Below are 21,719 nucleotides of genomic sequence, written 5' to 3'. Positions count from 1 at the left end.
CAAATAGGGCAACTTACAGGCATGCCTTCTCATGTTATACTGGCCGTGGGTATATTAGCCGCAAGTCTCGAAGATTTTGGCTCTGGGACGTCATTTTTATAAATATACGTACATATATATATGTATATACATCATTTTTATATATATATGTCCCGCAAAATAGAGACAGAGATAAATAGTGATAGAGATAAAATTCCTTTTCATCCATACTTTTCATGAAAGTATTGTAGTAGGATTTATCTTATTAATTATAATTTTAGTACTTCTTGTAATTTTTGCCTTCCAAAAGGCTTTTTGGAATTTTGTTTACTTTTTTCCCTACTTGACTTGAGCTGTTGCCGTTGGCAGAGGACTACCCACCCTCCTTCTCAATGCTTTATTTGCCATTGTGAGCAGTGGCACACAGCGAGAAGATAATGATCGCAGGGGGAGTATTATGATTAGGCAGCCATTGAGGGGATGTAGTTGTACCATTCATTTTCCCTCATTGACTATTGAGAATTATACAAGTGATGCACTCGTCTAATTTGGTTTCAAGAGAACTATAACGACCAAATCTGAGGCTTGCAAATAAATTTTATTTTAAGAGATCTATAGTAGTTATCTATTAGACATGAGACATCTATTAGATAGAGTATCTAATATATATCTACACATAGATAACTAGTTATCTAATAGACATCTACCGTAGATATCTATAAGACATACTGCTGTTTTGATAGTACATATAATAATCGATATCTACGGTAGATGTCTGTTAGATAACTATTTTTCTATATGTAGATATCTATTAGATATCTACATATCTATATCTAGATATCTAATAGATATCTTTGTCAGACCTCATACACACCATAGCAAAACATTATTATTTATTTGTAAAATAAAGTTCTAATTTTTGATACTTAGACCTTGATATTGGTGACTTAGGTACATTTTAGACATTAATTTAAATTGAACAAAATTCCATGAATCAAATTCTTATTTTCTGATCAGATAGTGGCACATCAATCAAATTCAATCAAAGACATCAATGAAATACAATCAAAAGTAGTTTTTAGGTTGGGTTAGCAATACAGCAGGGGTGCAGCAGAGCATGCCTACACAAAAAAATAACTTCCTACCTTAATCAGAAAATTATCAATGCTAAATTTTTGCAATGGTAAGAAGATGTGTTTCTCCAAAACATATGAAGCAACAAAATTGAAGGAGTCGAAAACTTTAGGAAAATCAATTAGCGTTGTTGATTTTGGTCTTCTTTTGCTTAATTTGACATTGAATGACCCTTGGGGTGATAAATCAGTGGTTTCATTCACGTGATGCTGCCTGGAGTTATCTTGTATGTTACGTCACACATTATGTACCAGTAATAAAACTGCTTTCCTTCTTTTTTCACTTACTTTATGAAATCCTGGTTTTTGGTATCAAACTTTGGTAACTGAAAGAAATATAAGACTCCAAATAAGACTATCATTTAGGCTGAAAATGATTATGTATTACCTTAAAACATCAAAAATTCTAGTGAATCCTCTTATGTTATTATGATTAGAAAAAGTAGGCATGTAAAAAAGACTATTTTTTAAAGTCATTTTTGAGAAAGGATCATTTAAAACAAATTCACATCAAGTAGTACATACTTTGTTCCATGAAGGAAAATAAACTTACACCCATAAAATTTTGATTACATATTTGATTTTTTTGTATATACATACAGTTGAGGACCTTAAATGCGAAAAGTTGAGACTAAAGGGTTTCTGGATTTCTGTTTTTTTCCTGGATTTCTGGTCTTCAGCACGCGAAGAAAGTGGTACACTTTTTTTTGAGAATTTTAATGCAATAAAGGAATATGATATAAATAAAGTGTGCAACTGATGGATAGCAAATATACAGTCTCAATCCTCTCAGCTGTGTAAAAGGAGCAGAGGTCTAGCTAAATGTGTATGAGTGGATGGTCTGTCAAACAACCCCTAGAAGAACATTCGTCGCCTTAGATGGATTTGAGTACACTACATTGAAGGAGGCATTGAGTTTAGATAGAGAGTAAACGGGGAACCCCAGCTTGAACTCATGCTAAGCTCTGCTAAAATACTCAGTTTTAACGGAAAATAACTGATTATTAGCTATAAGATTTTTCTAATTTACTTCAATCCTTTCACATAGGTTTAGTGCCATTACCCTTCAGGGCTGCCCACAGACTTCTTGTGTGAGGCCCGTCTCTCCTGATATCTCCGTCTCTCCTGATAGGATAAATAGCCCCTTTGGTTGGGACAGTCTGCCAGTCTGTCTCCTCCCATCTGGGCAGCCCTGTTATACTTGATCCTGAATATTTATTAAGAAGTGATTTCAAAGGGTTAAATAGGACCCAATGTTGTCAGGGACTCAATTATTTTAGGACCCAAGGAAAAATCTAGGGGTGCATTTGCCCCTCCTGTCCTCTGATTTCCGATTACACTGTCAGATATGTAGGGCCTGAATATTGCTGGAAAACCAAAACTGGTAATTCTTGTACCATGCAATTGCAGATCTTGGGAGAGGAAAGGGATATCATCCCCCTCAGTGGGGTAACTATGGGGGAGGGGGATAGATCCCCCTCAAAGCCTAAGGCCTACCATACACGTTCCGTCCCGGCCTCAAGGCCCAGCCTTGAGGCTGGAACTGTGCAGTTTGGCCGGAGCCTCAGGCCCACCATGCACGTTCAGTTTGGCCTCAAGGCCTGGACTGTACAGTCCCGGACTGAAGGCATAACTGACAGTGTGTGGCGATGCCTTGAAGCGGATTGTCAGCCGGGCGGTGGCCAGATGGGATAACAATAAGGTCCGGCCTCAAGGTCGCTTGGCCTTGAGGCCGGACCTCATTGGATTCCCATAAGGCCGTTCGGCTGACAATCCACCTCAAGGCATCGCCACACACTGTCAGTTCTGCCTCAAGGCCTGGACTGTACAGTCCAAAGGGCCAAACTGAACGTGTATGGGAGGCCTAAGGGAAATTTTTAAAAAATTTTAAACTATTGTCTATTTTTGATAGATAATAACTGCATCAGTGTAAAGTTAAATCTTATGTGCCAAAATGATGTAAACTGTATTGACAGGCAAGTAATTTTTCAAACATTTACCCACACTGCCTTGTCTGTCCTCCCCTATTCTTCTATTGTCTTCCCAAAGCATATTCCTAGTTACGCCACTGGTCCCCATCCATGAGACAAAAAATGTATACATAGTACCAGAGTCCCTCACTCCCTTGCAAGACCAACAAAATAGTTAAGAGTATCCCATGCCTTTCTTCCCTGAAGGATAGTATCACTTATAGGATTTGAATATGGATCTACCACTGCATATATAGGCATTCTACCTCTGTATCCACCGTAATTTTTTAAATATACTTACAACAGCTGAGGGATAGCGGGAAAATTCATTTTCTTCATCACTTGAGCTGTAATAGCTCAGATCCTCTGAGGAGGATAATTCAGGAAATGTAATGTTGGACATAGTTGATTCTGGAGATAAAACTGAAACTTCATCAAATGGAACATCTTGAGGTTTTATACTGGTACGCGATTCCCAGAAAGGTACACCATTACCTCTCCATTTCATCAGAGCAGCCATCGCCTTACGATCATGGTCACTTTGCAGCACAAGCTGAGCATATTGGGGCATGTTCTGGAATAAAAGTGTTATTTTTTAGCAAATAAATCAATTTAAGTTCTTGATAATGCATGTGCTATTAATTCTGGACTAACAAACCCTGAGCATCCTTCTTATTTTTCTAGTTAGTATTTACAATGAGACATCTAATCATCAAAAATACCTTTCTTATCCACTCAAATAGAACTTTCCCAACCCTCTAATTCTGTTAATAGCATTAACTGAAACAATCTTAATGGTATTTGTGAAAAGATATCTCCTTAACATTCCGACTCCAAAACACCCCTAGGAGCAGACGATATCCATCGAATATCTTAATAAGGTTGATATGTACGAGCACAAGGGTTGTTAAAAAAGTATCGGACCTTCTGTCCTCCCGCTTAAATGAATGAAGCGCTGGCAGCCAGGCTTACTGGGGCTGTAGAGGGTAATGCGCATGCACTGCTTTGTGTCATAACAAAGCTTCAATCGCCGGCAGTCAGACTAGCAGTGTGGACTTCTCTGTTGTGCTCTGCGGTTTTTATCAAGTTATAAAATGACAGAAAAACTTGAGCAGCATTACTGCATTAAATTTTTCCAAAAGCTTGGTGATTTGCAAGTGGAAACAATTGGCAAAATTTAACAAGCTTTTGGGGAGTCTGCCATGAGCAGTACCCGAATAAAAGAGTGGTACAATCAATTTAAAAATGGTCAAACGTCAGTCGAAAGTGAATCGCGTTCAGGTAGGTTAAGTCAAGGTCATGTTAGCAGTCTTCTTTGACTTCAGTGGAATGGAGCATCATGAGTACACACAAAAATATTCTATCTTGAGGTACCATCAAAAAAGAATACTATCTTGAGGTTCTTCATCACCTATGTGATGCTGGGCGACAAAAACAACTGAATCTGTGGGCAACAAAAACTGGGCAGCTCCATCACGACAATGCACCTTCCCACTCTGCTCATCTAATTCAGAGTTTTCTCGCTAAAAACAATACTCCTCTGGTTTGCCAAGTTCTTTCCTCCCCCGATATAGCTCCCTGCAACTTCTGGCTATTTCCTAAGCTGAAAATTCCACTGAAGGCACTCAATTTCAAGAAAAAGGAGATATTAAATAGAATACGATGACCAAGCTAAACAGCATTCTAAAATATACCTTCCAGAAATGTTTTGAACTGTGGTAGAAGCGCTAGGTGAAGTGTGTATATCACCTAGGAGACTACTTTGAAGGGGATTAAAAGTTTATAGCTCTATTTCAATAAATGCACTTTTAATTAACAAAAGTCCGATACTTTTTTAACAGCCCTCAAAACTCAATGTTATTACACAATGGATATTTTGAAAACGTTGCATAGATATACTTGAAGTAAAATCCACGATGAGTTGTAAAAATAACATTACACAGATATCCAAGTTTTATTATCCATGAATCATGATATTAAAAAGTTATTATTCCAAATGGCATCCAAAGGTAGAATATGTTCTGTGTAAACTTGAAGAGCACAAATGTTTTGTCTGTATGTCTGGGGGTATTCAAAAAATCATAATAAGCACAGCCATTATCAACTAATTTGATGTTGTGAAGATATCAAAAAGATGTTTTAATATGAACCTCTATGTCCACCGTTGGACATTGGCGCAACATTGTTTGGGGGGTCCTTTGGATATTTGACAGATGTTCACACAACGTTAATTTGATCAACATGGATATGATTAACATATAACACTGCACAGATTTCATATTTTAACGCTGACATTGTTGTCTGGATGTTGTTAGGATATTGATTTCTGCTTGGGACATATTGCATATATGTATATCTGAAATGATGGTTGATAAGTTACTCAATTTTTAAATGTCATCAATATAAAACTGATGTCATCATGACATGACTCTAAAGACTTTTTGGTGCTATATTTCTGGGCTGGGCTATAATATACAGATAAGACATAAAAGATTTGGAGACGGTGATTTGAATCCATCCCCATTACCAAGAATCAAAATGATGTCATTTTGACTTTTGTTGTTCTACCTTGGATATTTTGTTATCATGGTTTCCTCTGTGCCATGGACCTTAAGCTTCATCTGTTCTTACCTTTAAACCCTTGGCAATAGCAGCAAGTATCCTGGTTTCATCCATTGAGATATGGGTATCTGTGGACCACAGTTTTTTTCCTTTGTCTTTTAACCTCTGATATTCATCATGGAGTTTTTGGCCGACTGCTGTATCCTGTTGATAGATAAATGACATCAGAGAAAGAATCAGATATTTAATATGTGCCTTGTAATGTCTAACACAAAATAAAACGTCATTGTTTTCTAACACTGGTGGTCAATCGCCACAGAATCTACTCAGCCTCACATCATTGGTTCTGAGCAGACATTGTAAAATGTAATGATTGTGAAAAAAAGAGTGTCGGAGGATAGATGCCCATGGGCTAGTGGCCTCTTCAGCAGATGTATTGTGGGTTGTCACCAATAGAGAAAAATGTTTGGGAGCTGAAGCTCACAAATGCCCTCCCCCCTTGGCTACTGTGGCATTTTTTAGGGTACCCCCCTCCAAAATTTCTGCCCCCCCCCCAGAAATTCCTCCAAAATTCTCTGAACATCCTCTGAACTTATCTGCAGAACTTTTCCCGCTAAGGACTTTTTAAGCCAAGGTTTTTCGGGTTAAGGATTTTTGCACAAAGGTCTTCGACTCAGAGGCTCGGAGACTCTAAGTCTCGGAACTCTGCCTACAGACTCTGCTCTCCGAACCTGCCATCCAAACCAGCCATACCTGGAGATTAAGACTTATATAGCAAGTATGGCAGAGTACCTGCATCTGGAATTCCAGGGGAAATTGGTGCTGAGGCATAAAACTACAGTTTCGAGTGAGAAGTACTCCACTTTGTCCTACCTCCCTCCAAGACCTCATCCTACCATGTCTTTCCCCTCCTTGACTTCCAGTGGCTTGCCTGAACCATTGATCACACCACTTGGCTTTGTCTCCATCCAGGAGATAGAGGAGAGGAAACCCTCTGTTCTCTGTTCCTCTCTGTACTCTGTCCTCCAACCCCTGCTTGGATGATGAGAAGTGTTCCAGAGTTTTTCTGTGAACATAGGCGCTTCCCGGGAAATTTGGAAGGCTGGGGCTGAGCGGGACATCAAAGTAACCCCCCCCCCCTCCATCCTTTGCTCAATTTCCCCCTCCACTCTGCCCTGTTCCGGCCTCTCTCTTGTATACCACTCTTTGATGCAGAAGGATTGCTCGACCTCTGACAGCGATTCTCAACTTATTTTTTGGTGCTGGCAGACTCACCTTTTGTACTTAGTTTCTGCATTGGTTATGGTTCGTTCTTGAGATTATTAGTTATTAGTGGTTATTAATGAAATATGTACTTGTTAAGTTGTATATTTTCATTTTCACATGCTAGTTTACTTGAACATGACCTCTAAATTTTGATACCATTGTTTCTCGTGGTGGTTATTATTTCTTGTTTTGTGGAGTTTTTCCCTCACCTAGTCAGTGACAGATGAAATGAGTTCCCTGTGTGTGGGCTTACGATATGAATTGCCAAGATTTGACAACGTAATGCCACACCACGTGCCTTTAGTGTAGGTTGGGGAATCATGGAAAGTACCTATTATAGTATCTATAAAATGCATCCTAAGCATGTTACCCCTTTGGCAGGGGAAGTAAACGATTTAAGCTACCAGCCAGTGTGGGATAGAACCAAGAAATAATTTTCCCCCTAGCCTGGGTGAGTGTCTCGCAAGGGGTGAACCCTTAAAATCCGAGGCAACCCTTCCTTCTGTTTCGCCAAATGGATCGCCCTACATTTGGGTACTGTTGTGCAGGGGTGCAGCTAGGAATTAAGGCTGGAGGGGATTTAGGTGCAACTAATACCGGAGTGTGTGGGGGTATGGAATACCCACCAGGATAAGCAGTATGTGCGAGATTAATAAATTGCAGAATTTTAAGATAAACGGTTCAAAATGGTGAGTTTTTACGGCTTTCTGAGGGACATTTTATTAATCCTTACACTTTTCTATTAGTAATATCAATCCAATTACTGTATATGTCTGAATATAATCCCCCCTTTTTTTCCAAAAATGCCTGGTGTAAAAGTAAAGGAGGACTATACTCAAATGCATTTATTTAAATTTTCCCGAAACTGAAGCCTCAAAATTAGGGGGGGGGACTATATTCGGAGAAATACGGTAAGTAAAATGGATTAAACTTAAAAATTTCTCTGAGCTCTGGGGGATTTTTGGGGGCTCGCTGATCCACTGCTGTTATGGGCACATTAACAGTGGGGAGTGGATAGGAAACATATAAAATGGGCGAAAGGATAGGAAATACTACAGGGCACCCCTGCCACGAGGGATGGCCAGGTAGAGTTAAGCCAATTTAGCAATCCCTACTCTGAGGGAAAGTGCACTTGCAAACTTGCACTGTGCAGCCATAAAAATTTTGGGAAACTGTCGGTGGTGAAGCAATGGTCAAATGTTCTCCACGCAGTCAGCATTCAGAAGGTTTACCTCTTGGGATGCGGGAGTTCACTATTTTAGCTGCCAGCCAGTGCAGAAGAGACCCCCTGTGCAGGAGGCAACCCCTGCCAGAAGGGCTGCCCTGGTAGAGTTAAGCCCCTTAGCAGGGGCAGATCCAGGATTTCTTTTTGGGGGGAGGGGCACAAGCAAGGCCATATCCAGGATTTTGTTCTGGGGGGAGGCACAAGGATACCTTGTAATACAAAATGAAGGCAATGAAAATGGGACTATATTAAAAATCTTGCATACTTTTTAAGGGTCTGGGGGGGCACGTGCCCCCATGCTCCCCCCCCCCCTAGATCTGCCTATGCCCCTTAGTGATTCTTATCCTGAGGGAATTTGCCCAAGTTCAAGATATCCAGGTAGTAATAAAAATTTTGGGTAAATTCCTCAGTCAGCGTGCAAAACATAAAAACGTTCCCACATTCTAAGGGTTAAAAGTGTTTCCGTAGTTCACAGGTTAAGGCTAGGGAAATATTGAATTAAAGCTATGAAAAAGATAAGACTCACTGAATGTGGAGAATTTCCTTCCTATCACAAATATGCATGGTTTATGACCTCATCGTTTGAGAGAGCTCAATTCAAGTGATTCAACTCACCTGGGATTTTGATGTCATCATTTTCCTCTTGATTTCACCAATACTTGTTAATACTGGCTCCAGTTCCTTTCTTACTATCTGATTTTGTTCATAAAACTCATGGAATGACTCCTTAAGTAGGGGTGCAGCATTTTCTGGGTCATCCTGAAATGAGATGAGATAAAAACTGCACTTGTCAGTACCAGATACATATATAGGTAGTGTGTGCCTTTTAATGTCTAATGCTAAATAATACGCAAATGTTTTCTTACACTGGTGGTTCATCTCCGCAGAATCTATTTGGCCTCATATCATTAGTTCTGAGCAGACAGTATGAAATTTAACGATAGTGAAAAATAGAGTCAGGGGATAGGGTATTTAAGAACTATATTTTATATTCTAGACACTAAACCTCAAAAAGGGGCGGACTCAGCATCAAATTTTGGGAGGAGGGGGTCATGACGAACTGGGTCTACCACATTAAATGTTTAAAAATACCCATTTTTATGCATTTTGGAGCCTAGAGCCTATTTTAACTTAGTTCATGAGCTAAGTTAAAAACTATAATCTATTTAATTACATGCATTCAATTTCTCATTCCTCAATAATATATGAACAAGCTACCTCTCAGTCATTCAGTCATTCATTCAGAGCTCAGTCATTCTAATCATACAACATGTATGCATAGTTGGTTATCTCCCATAAAATATTACATATAAACACCTAAAGGTCAACGATAATTGGTGTTAGCAGACTTACATTGAGAAGATGGAATATACCTATGGATCTATAAGCTTTTCCAAGAAGAGAATTTGAACCTGAGTTTTTTGCTGCTGTACATTGTTCATTGAAATGGTGTAAAGCTTCTTTTGTTGATTTCATCCTGCAAGACAGACAAACTTGTTAATATTTCTCCTTTCTGTCTCTTATCAATGACACCAACATGAATAACAACAACAACCAGGTGCAGTCTGCTCAGGTCAGCTAGTTGGTGGTTACCGAGGGCCTCAAGCTTGGGGGGCCTCCACAACCCTTGTGTCTATCGTGAAGTGTATATGAAAGGTGTAATGAAATAAGACAACTTCAACCAAAGTTTTTTTTTTGCTATTACAAAATTCTAAGGATGTGCGAGTAGTTTTTCATCTCAAGTTGAGTGGAAAACTAGTCAAAAGTATCGAGTTGAGTTGAGTTGAGTATGGTAATTCCTGGACCAGGCAATATTACAATTTATTCTTACTCCAACATATTCTTATTTTTCCAACCCCCTTGTGAATTTTATATTCTGAATGCTTAGCTTGATTTTAAAAGGAAAATATAGCGAGGAATGTTGATGGTAATTGTGTCAGAATTAGGAGATAAATGAAAATTTAAGTGTCTTAAACAGTTCCATAAGGATAATTGAAATGAATTGGCCAATAGTAAGATGTCATCAATTTAATTTTATATAATGTATCCAAACTGCTAGGAAGAGCCCTAAGTAAAGGCATTTGCACAATTGTAATAAAGATTAAACGCATGTATGAATCATGTAATATTTGATCCTTTCCAATTCTCTTGCAGAAAAACCAATTCTTCTGCATGCTCAGGCAGGAGGTTTTGACGTATCTATGCTACAGTTCTACTGCCTGCATGAAATTATCTTTCGATGCACAATTGTGAGGCTGAACAAGTACTTTCTTGCCAAAGTTGTAAGATTTAGGAACCGTGGGAATTTTTCTTCTCTTAATATTTCATGCATTTTGCTTTTGTTATATTTTATGTATTTGCTCATTATTGGGCCAAGGGAAATTAGCAATAATGCTGGATGTGGACATTTTCAATAAAATAAAAGTAAAATAAATAAGAAGAAATAAAAACTTTCATAAAAGAACCTTCCAGATTTCAATTTTTTTTTCAAATTTTCCCAAAATTTTGGGAAGCCACCCACAACCCCCCTTAATACTCCACTGGCTTTGGAAAAGTATGGGGTTATTCACTCAGACCCAATTCATTTAAAGAGTTTGGTAGATGGTCAAGAAAGATAAGGTGTGAAGAAAAAAAGGTTGTCATCCTACATTCGTTTTCTCGCAAGTTTAAAATAAAAAAAAACAAAAGTTACCATCCACTTTTCATGAGATGGTGAAGTCATTGCAGCTATGGTTTATGAACTTATTGTGGTAGAATCACTCATCGAGGGAAAGTATGGCTTGTGAGAGTGCAAACAACAACGAACCAGAACCATTCATCCGGAACCATGCACGAGATGGGGAGCAAGGAAGAAGGGAGTTAGAGAAAAATAAGCCGCTCAGTATTGTTGTTATTAATAAATTATTGTTTATTTTCACTTGGGTGAGCCAAAAAATGACTTCACTTGGGATCAAATTTGCCCTAAAAGTAGAGTACCTACATACTAATATGTTTAAAGGCCTCAGGTTGAAAAAAATTCTACATCAACATCATCCACTGCCATCCAAGCTCTTAAGTTTAAAATTTTGCAAAAATTCAGGTAATTTGGGGACAAATACAAATGGAGAAGAATAAATTGCATTGGTTAGTCAAATAAGTATTTTGAATGCACTAGATTAAAATATGCCAAATTAAAATATAACATAAATGTATATCAAGTAAGTAGGGTTACAGTGGTACAAATATTTGTTATAATTTTTAGCATTTTGGGAGAGGTTTCAATCACCCTCATCGTCAATAGACACCCTCCTTCCTTCCGTAGTTGCACCATTGCAACACTTTGTAGTATAGATATGACTTACCTGCTGTACACTTGACCCAAACTTAGATGGGCATCACATATCCCAGCCCAGATTTTACTTTGAGTCGATAAACAAAGGAGGCCTTCAAAGTAGTTAACGGCTGTTTTAAGGTCATTTCTTTCCATATAACACATTCCCAGAGCTTTCAATGCTTCTAGCTGCACCTCTATGTTTTCAGCTAGATTGAAAATCAAGAAATATAGCATGTAATGGTTGAGAATTTTTCCCGCAAAAACACCATTATCACAAAAAAATGTTCAATTTTTACAATAATTCTTACATTCTGTTGCTCTTCTTAAAGCTTGCATGCAAAGCTTAACTTCCTTGTCACTCAATGGCCGTTTTTCTTTTACCTCAGCTGCCATTTGCAAGAGGCTTTTATGAATGAGAACACATGTCTCTTGATAGATTGAGACTTGATTTTCAGGAGATGCCTCCAGTTCCGTTGACCACAGTTTGCCTTCTCTATCCTCTTTTTCCTCCTCAGTGCCATAACCTTGCAGACTCTATAAGTGAGAGACGTTAAGTTATTGGTGAATGAAGGAATTCTTTATGTAATGTTCTTAGTGTTATGTAATGTATAATGTATTGTTAACCCTTTTATGCTGAATGTTGGGTATAGCCAATGAGCATTTTCATATGCAGATGACCTAACGTTGGGTATAGCTGTTGTGGATTTTTCAACACGAACGATCGGACATCAGCTACAGCTGGTATGGAGGAAGGGAAGTCACCACTGAGGTAGCAATTGTTGGATGCATTCAGGCCTGCTCTGAGACCCAGCTTGGCAAGACCTCAGGGCCACTCCTCGGCAATTAAGTCCGACCCTCCCACTCATTTATGATCACCCTTGCTGCAGGAATCCATTGTGAAGTGGTTATATTGTCAATTGTTTTTGCAATGATACATTTTTTAAATACTATTTTTTTTAATACTCTAAAATGAATTCTTTGCTTTGTTTTGTGCCTAAGCAATTTTTAAATGAAATTTTAGCGTTACAAATAATGACTTCTGGATTTATAGACTTAGAATATACCTTGTGGTCACTAACTTTGTTGTTACCAATGCTAGAAATGTTTACAATTCCATGATGCTTAAAAAATGTTAGTAATTCTAATAGAGGAGTAAATTATTGAAAATCAAATACAATATTTGGTTTAAAAACACACTGGTTATGCTAAGTGGACCGTGGACTCGTGGTTAGATAGGGTTAGAGGCAGTGGCGCCGACTCCATGGGGCCTGAGGGGGCCCAAGCCCCCTCAAAAATTTGTTATGGGTGTGAGGAAAAACTGTCAGGCTTGTCAATTTTCCCCAGAGTGCCCAGATATTGAGATTCGAGTTATAAGGGTTCTAATGTTGATCATATGACTTTTCTTAAATGCTTCAAGAACTTAAAACTCACTACTTATATAAATACCCGGGGCAAGATCCCTGGTTTGGGCCCCCCCAATATTTTTTGTAAGTCGGCATCCCTGGTTAGAGGGTCTAGTTCAGTTGCTAGGGTAAGGGCTAGGCTGGTTGAGTTGGGTCCCAAATCAGAGGGATGAGAACACCAGGGTAACTCCACCCCAAAAAAGATTTCTGTACCGAGAGGTTTTAAATATTCTTATGCTATTCGTAGCACGGAAAACATTTTCTTCTCATAGGTGCTGGCAGGAAAGGGTTAATCGGATAGTATTTAACAGGGGAAAAATATGATATCATCATCTTGCATGCATCTATGATATATAATGCACCATGTATGTACTTGTATTTTACCCTGCCTTATATTCTCAAACCTGACTTTCCCTACGTCTTTACGTAGACCTACAGGGCCAATAAAGTTTTATTTTATTTTTTTAAATTTTATTTTTAGCATTAGGGGAGAGTGGGGCAAAACTGATTGGGCGGGTCAAACCGACCCCTTTAAAATCACACGGTAGTTGTTGCTTTCAAGTAGCAACATTATATGCTAGTTGAAATGGCCGCCATTACCAGCAGATCGAGCTTTTTTTCGTTTGTGTAGTGGCCGCCGTTTAGTCCCTGTGAATTTTTTAAATTTAATACAGTTTTCTTAATGATTTTTATTACGTTTGTTTTGGATCTGGCAGCTATAATGGCGATCTGATTTACCTACAGTAAGTTAATATGATAATTAAGTGTTTTTAGTTGTGTTTTAAGCCCGTGTAGTGGAGTAGTTGATAATGGATACGCCTGTATTGACATATTTCTGATGTTGTGTGTCGAGGGGCAAAACCGTCACCGGAGAGTGGGGCAGGACCAACAGAGGTTGGACTCTCTTAAAGATAGGGATGATTGTGACGAAGGAGACGAGGAGGCTTGCAAATTTTGCAATGAGTTGTATTCCCGTTCCAAGAATAAAGAGGGTTGAATACAATGTTTGACCTGCAGAGGGTGGGCTCACAAGGAGTGTTCAAATTGTGAAGAAGAAGATGACAATGTCATTTGTGATTTATGTACGTAAGTTCGTATCCAACCTCACATATTGTTAATTTACTATTTCATGTTCAGAAATATCACACACATGTTATAAGAGTGTTTGTAAAATAAATCTTTCAGAATTGTACAGTAAAAGTTTTGTAAATGCAAATTCAATGGGTGTCTGTTTTGCCCCACCTATGCGGCAAAATCGTCATTTTGTCAATGTTTGAAAAAAAAACCATAAATATATGTAATCACCATAATAAAATGCATTTACATAAATATTCTACACCCTATATGTATAAATGCTACTATTAACCATATTTAAAAGAATATTAGCAACAGAATGATCAAGTTTTAAATGAAAAAAGGTTAACCGGTCGGTTTTGCCCCACTTTCCCCTACACATATTTTTAACAACTGAATAAATGCAGAATTAAAATATCTATTAGCTGTAAAACACCCTTGAAGCTGCTTTACAACCTCTTGGCTGGGCCCCATAATATCTTGAAAAACAGACTTTGTACTAACAGCTATTTTATTACCCAGTCAACACTTCCGCGCCATTTTCAAAGGCCAAACAAGTTTTAGAAGTGGACTAACATTTTATAGTGCCCAGGAATGGAAAGGGAAGTTAAACACAGACATTATGTAGGTATTATATGAGGTTAAAATACAAGAAAAAATTATCAGTGAATGCCATCATTTAATGCAGTCAAAATTTAAAAATTAATAAGCAGTTGTGGAGGCTTTGGGTGCTTCAGACCCCTGAAACTTTTTCATTTGAGACGACTAACTGCAGTACAACTGCTGAGTGAGGAGACCACTATCTTAAGGGCACCAATTCTCCAATATTCCATTTTTCGACATAGATACACTTCATTATGCCTGCCAATAACTGAAGATGAATATAACTTTCAGCATCAAACAAATAAAATATATGGCTGACTTATCCCAGTGAGAAATGGGTGGTGGAATCCACGTGGAACCCACGTGGAGATGCAACGTGGATACCACGTGTTTTTGGTCGTGGAATCAACATGGAACCCACGTGGAAATTTGGTGGAAAAATTAAAACAGCAGTAGGTGCTGTCCTAAAACCATTAAAACCTCAACCACTCTATATCTAAACCTTCTATGTATGTGTCTACGATTTTTCATGTGCTCTCATGGCTGCCTTTCCACGAATTATATAAAAATAGAATGTGCGATACATTTTCACATAACTAGCGTGGTTTCAGGATGATAAATGACGCAATGTCACCAGAGAGTTAAGTTCCACAAATTAGAAATTCTGTTTAACATTTAATGCTAATCACCACAAATCCACTTGAAATCAACGTGGATTCCACGTGGGTCCAACCACTCAATATCCACCACCACCAAATATCCACCACTCAACGTGGATTCCACGTGGGTTCCACGTGGATTCCACCACCCATTTCTCACTGGGATGGAAATTGATGGTTTTTGGATGAATGTGAATTGAAAACAAAGCCCTCAAAAGAGACACATATATATATAATATTTTCAACTCAGTGAATAGGTACCTCCCAAGCACCTAAAGAGGGAAATTTCTGGCTATGTGCTTGGCAAAAAGTGTTCATACCAAATTCCTGCCAAGTGAATTAGTGCAGTTCTGAAATTCATTGTTTAAATTTATCACCTCAAATAAAGCTGGTGAAACAGTTGGAGCTTTTAAAGCAGGCAGTGTCCACAATTTTCCCATCGATAATGTTCTAGCAGTTTCCAGCATTTTGTGAGCACTCCGCAATTTTTTCACTGAAAAGTATATTAAAAGACTTCAAATACAAAAAATTGCATAACAAATATTAAGCAAGATTAATCTACCTAGCATTATGGAACACGGATTACGGAATTTAGGTGAGCGCATCTATAGGCTCTGCAAATTGATTGTTACCTACATCAAATCATCCAATTCCAATGTACTGTGTGACTTTCCTCTTATGGACAATGTCTTGTCCATCTGTTAAAAATTAATGATGAGCATCCGGGATATTTTTCTGGGAGGGCACCAGGGTCTGACAGGAAAATGGTCTTCTAATATTTAGGATGAAAAGCTACATATACTCTTAATTTTAATATAAAAGTTATTTATACGTAAACATTCATAACTTTTGTATTTAAATATTAAATTTATTGATATTTGTATTAGTTATCTCGTTTATTTTTTAAGCCTCTGGAGGAGGGGGCACGTGCCCCCGTACCTCCCCTAAATCTGCCTATGATGAGCATCACACATTGCCGCCCAAGTTTTATTTTATTTCATTTGAATCACTATTTTTAAATGAATAGCTAATTCACTCACCATCTTCCAGAAGAAACTTTCCAAAAGCAAAACGGGCAATGGCCTCCTTTCGGCTTCCATCAGTGAGATATCTGGCTCCCCTATGGTAGCTTCCATAAAATAAAATGTTAGCTACCCAGAACCAATCTTCCCCCTTTTCTTTAAAGTATAAGGCCAGGTTTAAGTATGCAGTGCATGCATTCCCATGCTGACCTATTGACATGAAATCAAGAATATATTTTTTCATGTCAAAATATGTATACAGGTATAGGTGCTAAAAATGTAGCTGCCATTAGTCACCAAAGTGTCACAGATAATGCAGGAATTATTGAATGAAAGAGAATCTTTTTTCACAATTTTATGCAGATAGTATGACATTATCCAGTAAACACAAAATGCTGCAGATGCACACGAGATGCGCCATGCAGCAGTGCTGCAGCTGTGGCAAAGGAACTGCTGCAGTGCGTCTAGCACTCGACTAAACTTCCCTTTTTTGCATGTAAGATACGCTGCAAATGGGTGTCAGGAGCGCTGCAAAAGTGTGCCACAATCACTTCAAACGTATGTCAGAATCGCTGAAAATGAATTCCTGATTGGCTACTAGTAATCAAAAGCACTAAAAAAGTGTTAGGGGCAATAAGAACTAATTGAAAGCACAAGGATGCAATAAATGACTTTATTCATCATTATAGTCTTTGTAGTATAAATTCAGAAGCAGACTCTAAGTGGACCCTCTTCATCCTTGCTCCAGTCTGCCTACACTACTTTGTCATTTTCTTTTCCATTTTCACTGTGCTCATGTAGATAAGAGGCAAGAGTCTAGAGAATACATCTGAAACAAGTCAAAAGATACCAATTTCAGCAATCAAATACCAATTGATAAATGGGAACATTTTTGAAACAGATTCTTGAAAAATACAAGAAGACACACCTCTCAAGACATTGCAACTTGAAAAACGGCAAAAAATCACAATTTCCCGTTAAAATTAATTAGAAACTCATGGAGGAAAAATCTACTGAATAGTCCTAATACACTAAATTGTATTTCATCACTATAATGAAATAACATTATGAAGTTAATTACCTACCTTTCAGTTCTCTTCCTTTTCCTTTAACCTCTCTCTGCACTCTTGCTTCTCTCGCAAGCACTCACAGGTAACGATTGTTAACACCTCGTAGTGCCACTTTAGCATAACGTGTCTTATTCAAAAGACTTTGTGCAGTGCTGTGGCAGGGTATCCACAACTTTCGGCTGCAGCACATGATACACGAGCTGCGATGGCGCATTTGATGTGTTGCTCGACAACTCGCTTTATGAGAGTGCTGCTGAGACGCTGCTGACATGCTTCACTTGACATGTGCTGTACTAGCAGCGCTGACATCCTTGTGAAGCACTGCAGCAGCTCTATGTGTTAATTGGGTAGAAACCTATTGTTTGCTCATTGTGACCCATATAGCACAAAGTAAGAGAGTTATCCATTTCTTATGGTTTTCCTATGGAAAAATTTGATAAGCAGCTGATCGTAAGCTAAGGAGTTAACATAAGGCAAGGGTAAGATTTTAGGGAAGAATAAATGAGGAATGCCATCAAATATCCTCAGGCAACGTAAGTCGCTTCTGTTGGAGCACCAAAGGCGGTGAACAGTGCACTACACATGCTACGCTGCTCATCCCAACATGAATTTAAAGCCTACCGGTGAAATTCATTGAGTCTTCGCTGAGTATTTATAAGAGCTTAACAACCGATAACAGATTTTCCCAAAAATAGAAAATAATAAACAACTGCAAGCAACTGGCTGGTGAAGATACAAAGCATAATACAGGTACATTATCCTTGTGGCGGAAAGAAAAAAAAAACACCTGGGAGAACTGAGCGTAAGACCTACGCATCCGCAGCTCTATAGGCTAACTACTATACCACAGCAACTGATGAGTGTGTGAGGCAAAGTTACCAGTTTAAATTCCAATTATGTAGAAAAACTTAGCAGGTTTGTGCATGAAAAAACTGAAATTATTCAAGGTCCACACAATGTAACATTCTTGAATTTTAATTTATGGTCTGATAACCTGATGAATATAATATTATTTGAGTAACCATGAAGTGCTAAGGAGAGTAGGAGAAAAGAGAAGCCTCCTAAAAACATTAAGCAGAAGAAGGGACAACTTAGTTGGCCACATTTTGAGGCACGATGGTCTGATGAAGACAATCGTTGAAGGACAAGTGGAAGGGAAAAAGAGCAAGGGACGGCCCCGAATGAGTTATATCGGACAGGTTATAAAGGATGTAAAAGAGAATAAATATGTAGCTATGAAGAGATTAGCGGATAGGAGAGAGAAATGGAGAGCTGCATCAAACCAATCTTAGGATTGTTGACTGATGATGATGATAGAGATTCCTTCCGCAATTTTATATTATTCTACATCCATATTCTTGTAAAATTATGTGTTTTTCTTACAACCATTGTTTCGCCATCATTTCATAAATGTGAATGATTTTCAAATTATGGCCGTATGATGTTATTTATAGTCATATAGAAGTGCCAAGAATGGAAAAATTATTCTTATGCATAGATCTCTTAATGAATACTCTAAAACGATGGAATACAAAACAACATACATGGAAGTGCTGAAAGTTTGGCATCCATTTTGTCATTACTCTGGATGTTTGTCGGCCAGGCCGTAAGAAACCCATAACAAGCTTACTTGATAAGCACCTTCCTTATTTCTTCCTGTCACCTTATCTTAATGACTTATAATGTGCAGGCTGGGGATATACAAGTTATATGCCATCCCAAGGATTTATTTGAGCAAACTTCAGGTCATGACTTGCTTACTGTTGTGGTGGAGCTCTTAATTTCAAGCGCCGTCACCAAGGCCAGCCACCTGGCTGAGGTCGTTGCTCTGGGACGCTGAGGTCCCTACTGCCGCCACCAGGGTATGCGGAACTTAGCGCCAGGGAGGTGCCGTGAGAGAGAAACGCTGACGAAACGGCAACGGAGAAGGACTATGGCGCGTGAGAGACATTGAGCAAGTGTATCGCTAACCATCGCAATGAACGTGGTTGAATTAACTTTCGTCTACTTTATTGAAATGAGGTTAATTACCGGAGTACTCCTTAACCCCTTCACAGTGCACAGCTTCCACATGAAAAAAATCATTACATTTTCCAAGATCTCTGCCTAGGAAAATTGTTCCTCCCCTATGGAGTCTTCACATTGATATGCACTGGTGTGTGAAACCATAAAGGCAAGCCAAAGGAAATTTAGCTATTTCCTAAAATTAAATTGTACCAAATCTTCCTACTTCTTTACCTAGTCTTTTGTTGCAAGATTGATTAGCTATGTTGTATTTTAGGGTTACATGTTATGTAGTGATTGAACAACTTGAAGTATGTACTTGTTTTGTGAGCCAACAATTCATTCAAACTAGCAATACACAGTTAAATAATACTCACCTCTTCTCTCTTCTTTTTCTGCTTGTTTCAATCCTATCTTTAAGCAGTCCAGCATTTTATTTTGAGTCTTGAGCTTTGGTTTCAGTGTAATAAGCGAATTAGGCCCAGCTCTTTTACGCCTGACTTCATCGATTTCAACTAAATTGTTAATTAATCTACTTGCGGAAGTAAATCCTTCCTCTTGAAGATCACAGCATATAGCCCTATGATACTCAACACGGTACCTAGGCAGAAAGGTAACATTCAATAGAAATGCTACCAAAAGGTATTTAACTTGTACAGTTGAGGATCTCAAATCCAGAAAGCTTGGGATCGAAGGGCTTCTGGATTTCTGGTTTTTCTGGATTTCTGGTCTTCACAGTATATTTAGCAAATTAATTAATTTATACATGTGCTCAGGCTCTTGTACTTGATATTTGATATCCTTATGTGTCCCTGACAAGGTTCTTAGCGTATGTCCATAGTACAGTAAAACCTCTATGTAGTGAACCTCTTTACATCATAAACCTCCATACATCATACCATCCCTACGGTCCCATCAGATTTACATGTAAATTTATAGGCAAACCTCTTTGTAGTGAACCTCTTTATATTGTAAAACCTCCACTTATCATACCAAGGAGATACCCCCGAGACGGCCTAACTACCTCTTCAAAATTAAACCGAGACAACTAGAGACCATTAATGCAGCCACGATTATGTACATGGAATGGCGTTTTCAGTGATAAATTTTCACCCTTATTATTCTTTTCTTATATACCTTTAATATGCTGTAATTTTCACGTTAATCATTAGTTGTGGCCATTTTGTTCCATATGAGAGCATACCTAACAGTAAATAAGAACAAAGCTATGTAACTATCCTAATCATTTTAAATAACTGTTGAATTAAGAGAGATCTCATAATTTTCTCTCAAATCGTAGTAAAAATCATGTGATAGCACACGCTTTCTGTAATTATTATGTATATAGGTAATAAATATATGTTCACTAATCCATGCATGTTTGTTTAAACACATACATATAATGGTTTTATAGACAGTAGTGCCTTTCATTTCTGAATGATATGAAAAAATGGTGCCTATCACTAAAACCTCTCTATAGTGAACCTCCATACATCAAAATGCCCAAATTTTGGTCCCCACCGTTACGATATAAAGAGGTTTTACTGTATGTGCTAAATTCCTACTCATCCCAGAACAAGGCTTGGAGAGTGGTGCCACGAGGTGGCAAGTCAAAACACTACGCAGAGGAATTTTCAAATGTTCTGGATTTCGGGTTCTCCGGGTTTCTGGATTTGAGGTCCTCAACTTAAACAAAGTACAACCAGAGGTGAGACAATGATCAGTGACGTAGCCATGGGTTTCCGAGTTACAACCCCCCATTGAGCCTTAAGAAGAGGAGCCAAAAACAAGTAAGATGGCCTTAATAAATAAAATGATCACTGGATTACTGGAGAGGAAAAAAATTTTCATACATTAAGAAAAAATAATGGTTATATGGCCAATAAATACCTTTACCCTGGGGTGTTTTCCATACACCCCAGAAGGGACCCGAAATCTCCGGTAAACCCCCCCTCCCCCCATTTCAAAATCATCGCTACGTTACTGACAAGGATCAAATTTTATTTTTTCCATGGATTAAAAATTTTATACTTTCATAACATTCAATATTTTTTACTTCAAAACTCATACTACTACCTTCGCACTTCCTTTCTTGACATCACTGGCAATGCTGCTATCATGTCTTTCAGTTTTTGTTCACGAGCTCTTGACGCCTCACTTTGATTGGTATGCTGCCGTGAGTGCATAATACTTGAATCGCCTTGTAGATGCATGGTGGATGGCTTCTAGGATTTTTCAAGAACCATCAACTGAATTATACAGTGAGGTGTAACTGCCTAGATTTTTTTATCTGAGGACCTCCAGAATATACTTAAAAGTGCTGATTGAATAAAAATTCAAACAATACCACAACTTCAGCAATAAAGTTGGCTGCTTTCCAACATAAAATACTGAATTGGAAGATAAAATGGCATAAGATCTTTCAAGCAAATTGAA

General features: G+C 38.2%; 1 protein-coding gene across 1 annotated transcript; it reads right to left on the bottom strand.

Moving 5' to 3' along the window:
* Positions 1–964: 964 nt before the first annotated feature.
* LOC124162747 lies at positions 965–21,719 on the bottom strand. The gene is made up of 11 exons (XM_046539382.1): positions 21,360–21,719; positions 19,661–19,884; positions 16,228–16,419; positions 15,565–15,680; positions 11,757–11,982; positions 11,477–11,654; positions 9,489–9,612; positions 8,751–8,894; positions 5,714–5,848; positions 3,384–3,656; positions 965–1,438 (listed from the first exon to the last, which is right to left on the bottom strand). The coding sequence occupies exons 1-11, from the start codon at positions 21,494–21,496 to the stop codon at positions 1,397–1,399; spliced, it is 1,791 nt and encodes a 596-aa protein (XP_046395338.1). The 5' UTR covers positions 21,497–21,719; the 3' UTR covers positions 965–1,396.

The sequence above is a fragment of the Ischnura elegans genome, chromosome 7, assembly GCF_921293095.1.
Source record: "Ischnura elegans chromosome 7, ioIscEleg1.1, whole genome shotgun sequence".
NCBI lineage: Eukaryota > Metazoa > Arthropoda > Insecta > Odonata > Coenagrionidae > Ischnura > Ischnura elegans.
This window is presented reverse-complemented; position numbering and strand designations above follow the sequence as displayed.

What these genes read in the sequence shown, in the direction of transcription:
- LOC124162747 (XM_046539382.1), bottom strand. Translation starts at nt 21,496, where the DNA reads ATGCATCTACAAGGCGATTCAAGTATTATGCACTCACGGCAGCATACC. An exon ending in AGAAAAAGAAGAGAGAAGAG is followed by an intron (nt 16,420 to 19,660) that starts GTGAGTATTATT and finishes TCATGTCAATAG; the next exon opens with GTCAGCATGGGAATGCATGC. An exon ending in TTTAAGAAGAGCAACAGAAT is followed by an intron (nt 11,655 to 11,756) that starts GTAAGAATTATT and finishes TTTTCAATCTAG; the next exon opens with CTGAAAACATAGAGGTGCAG.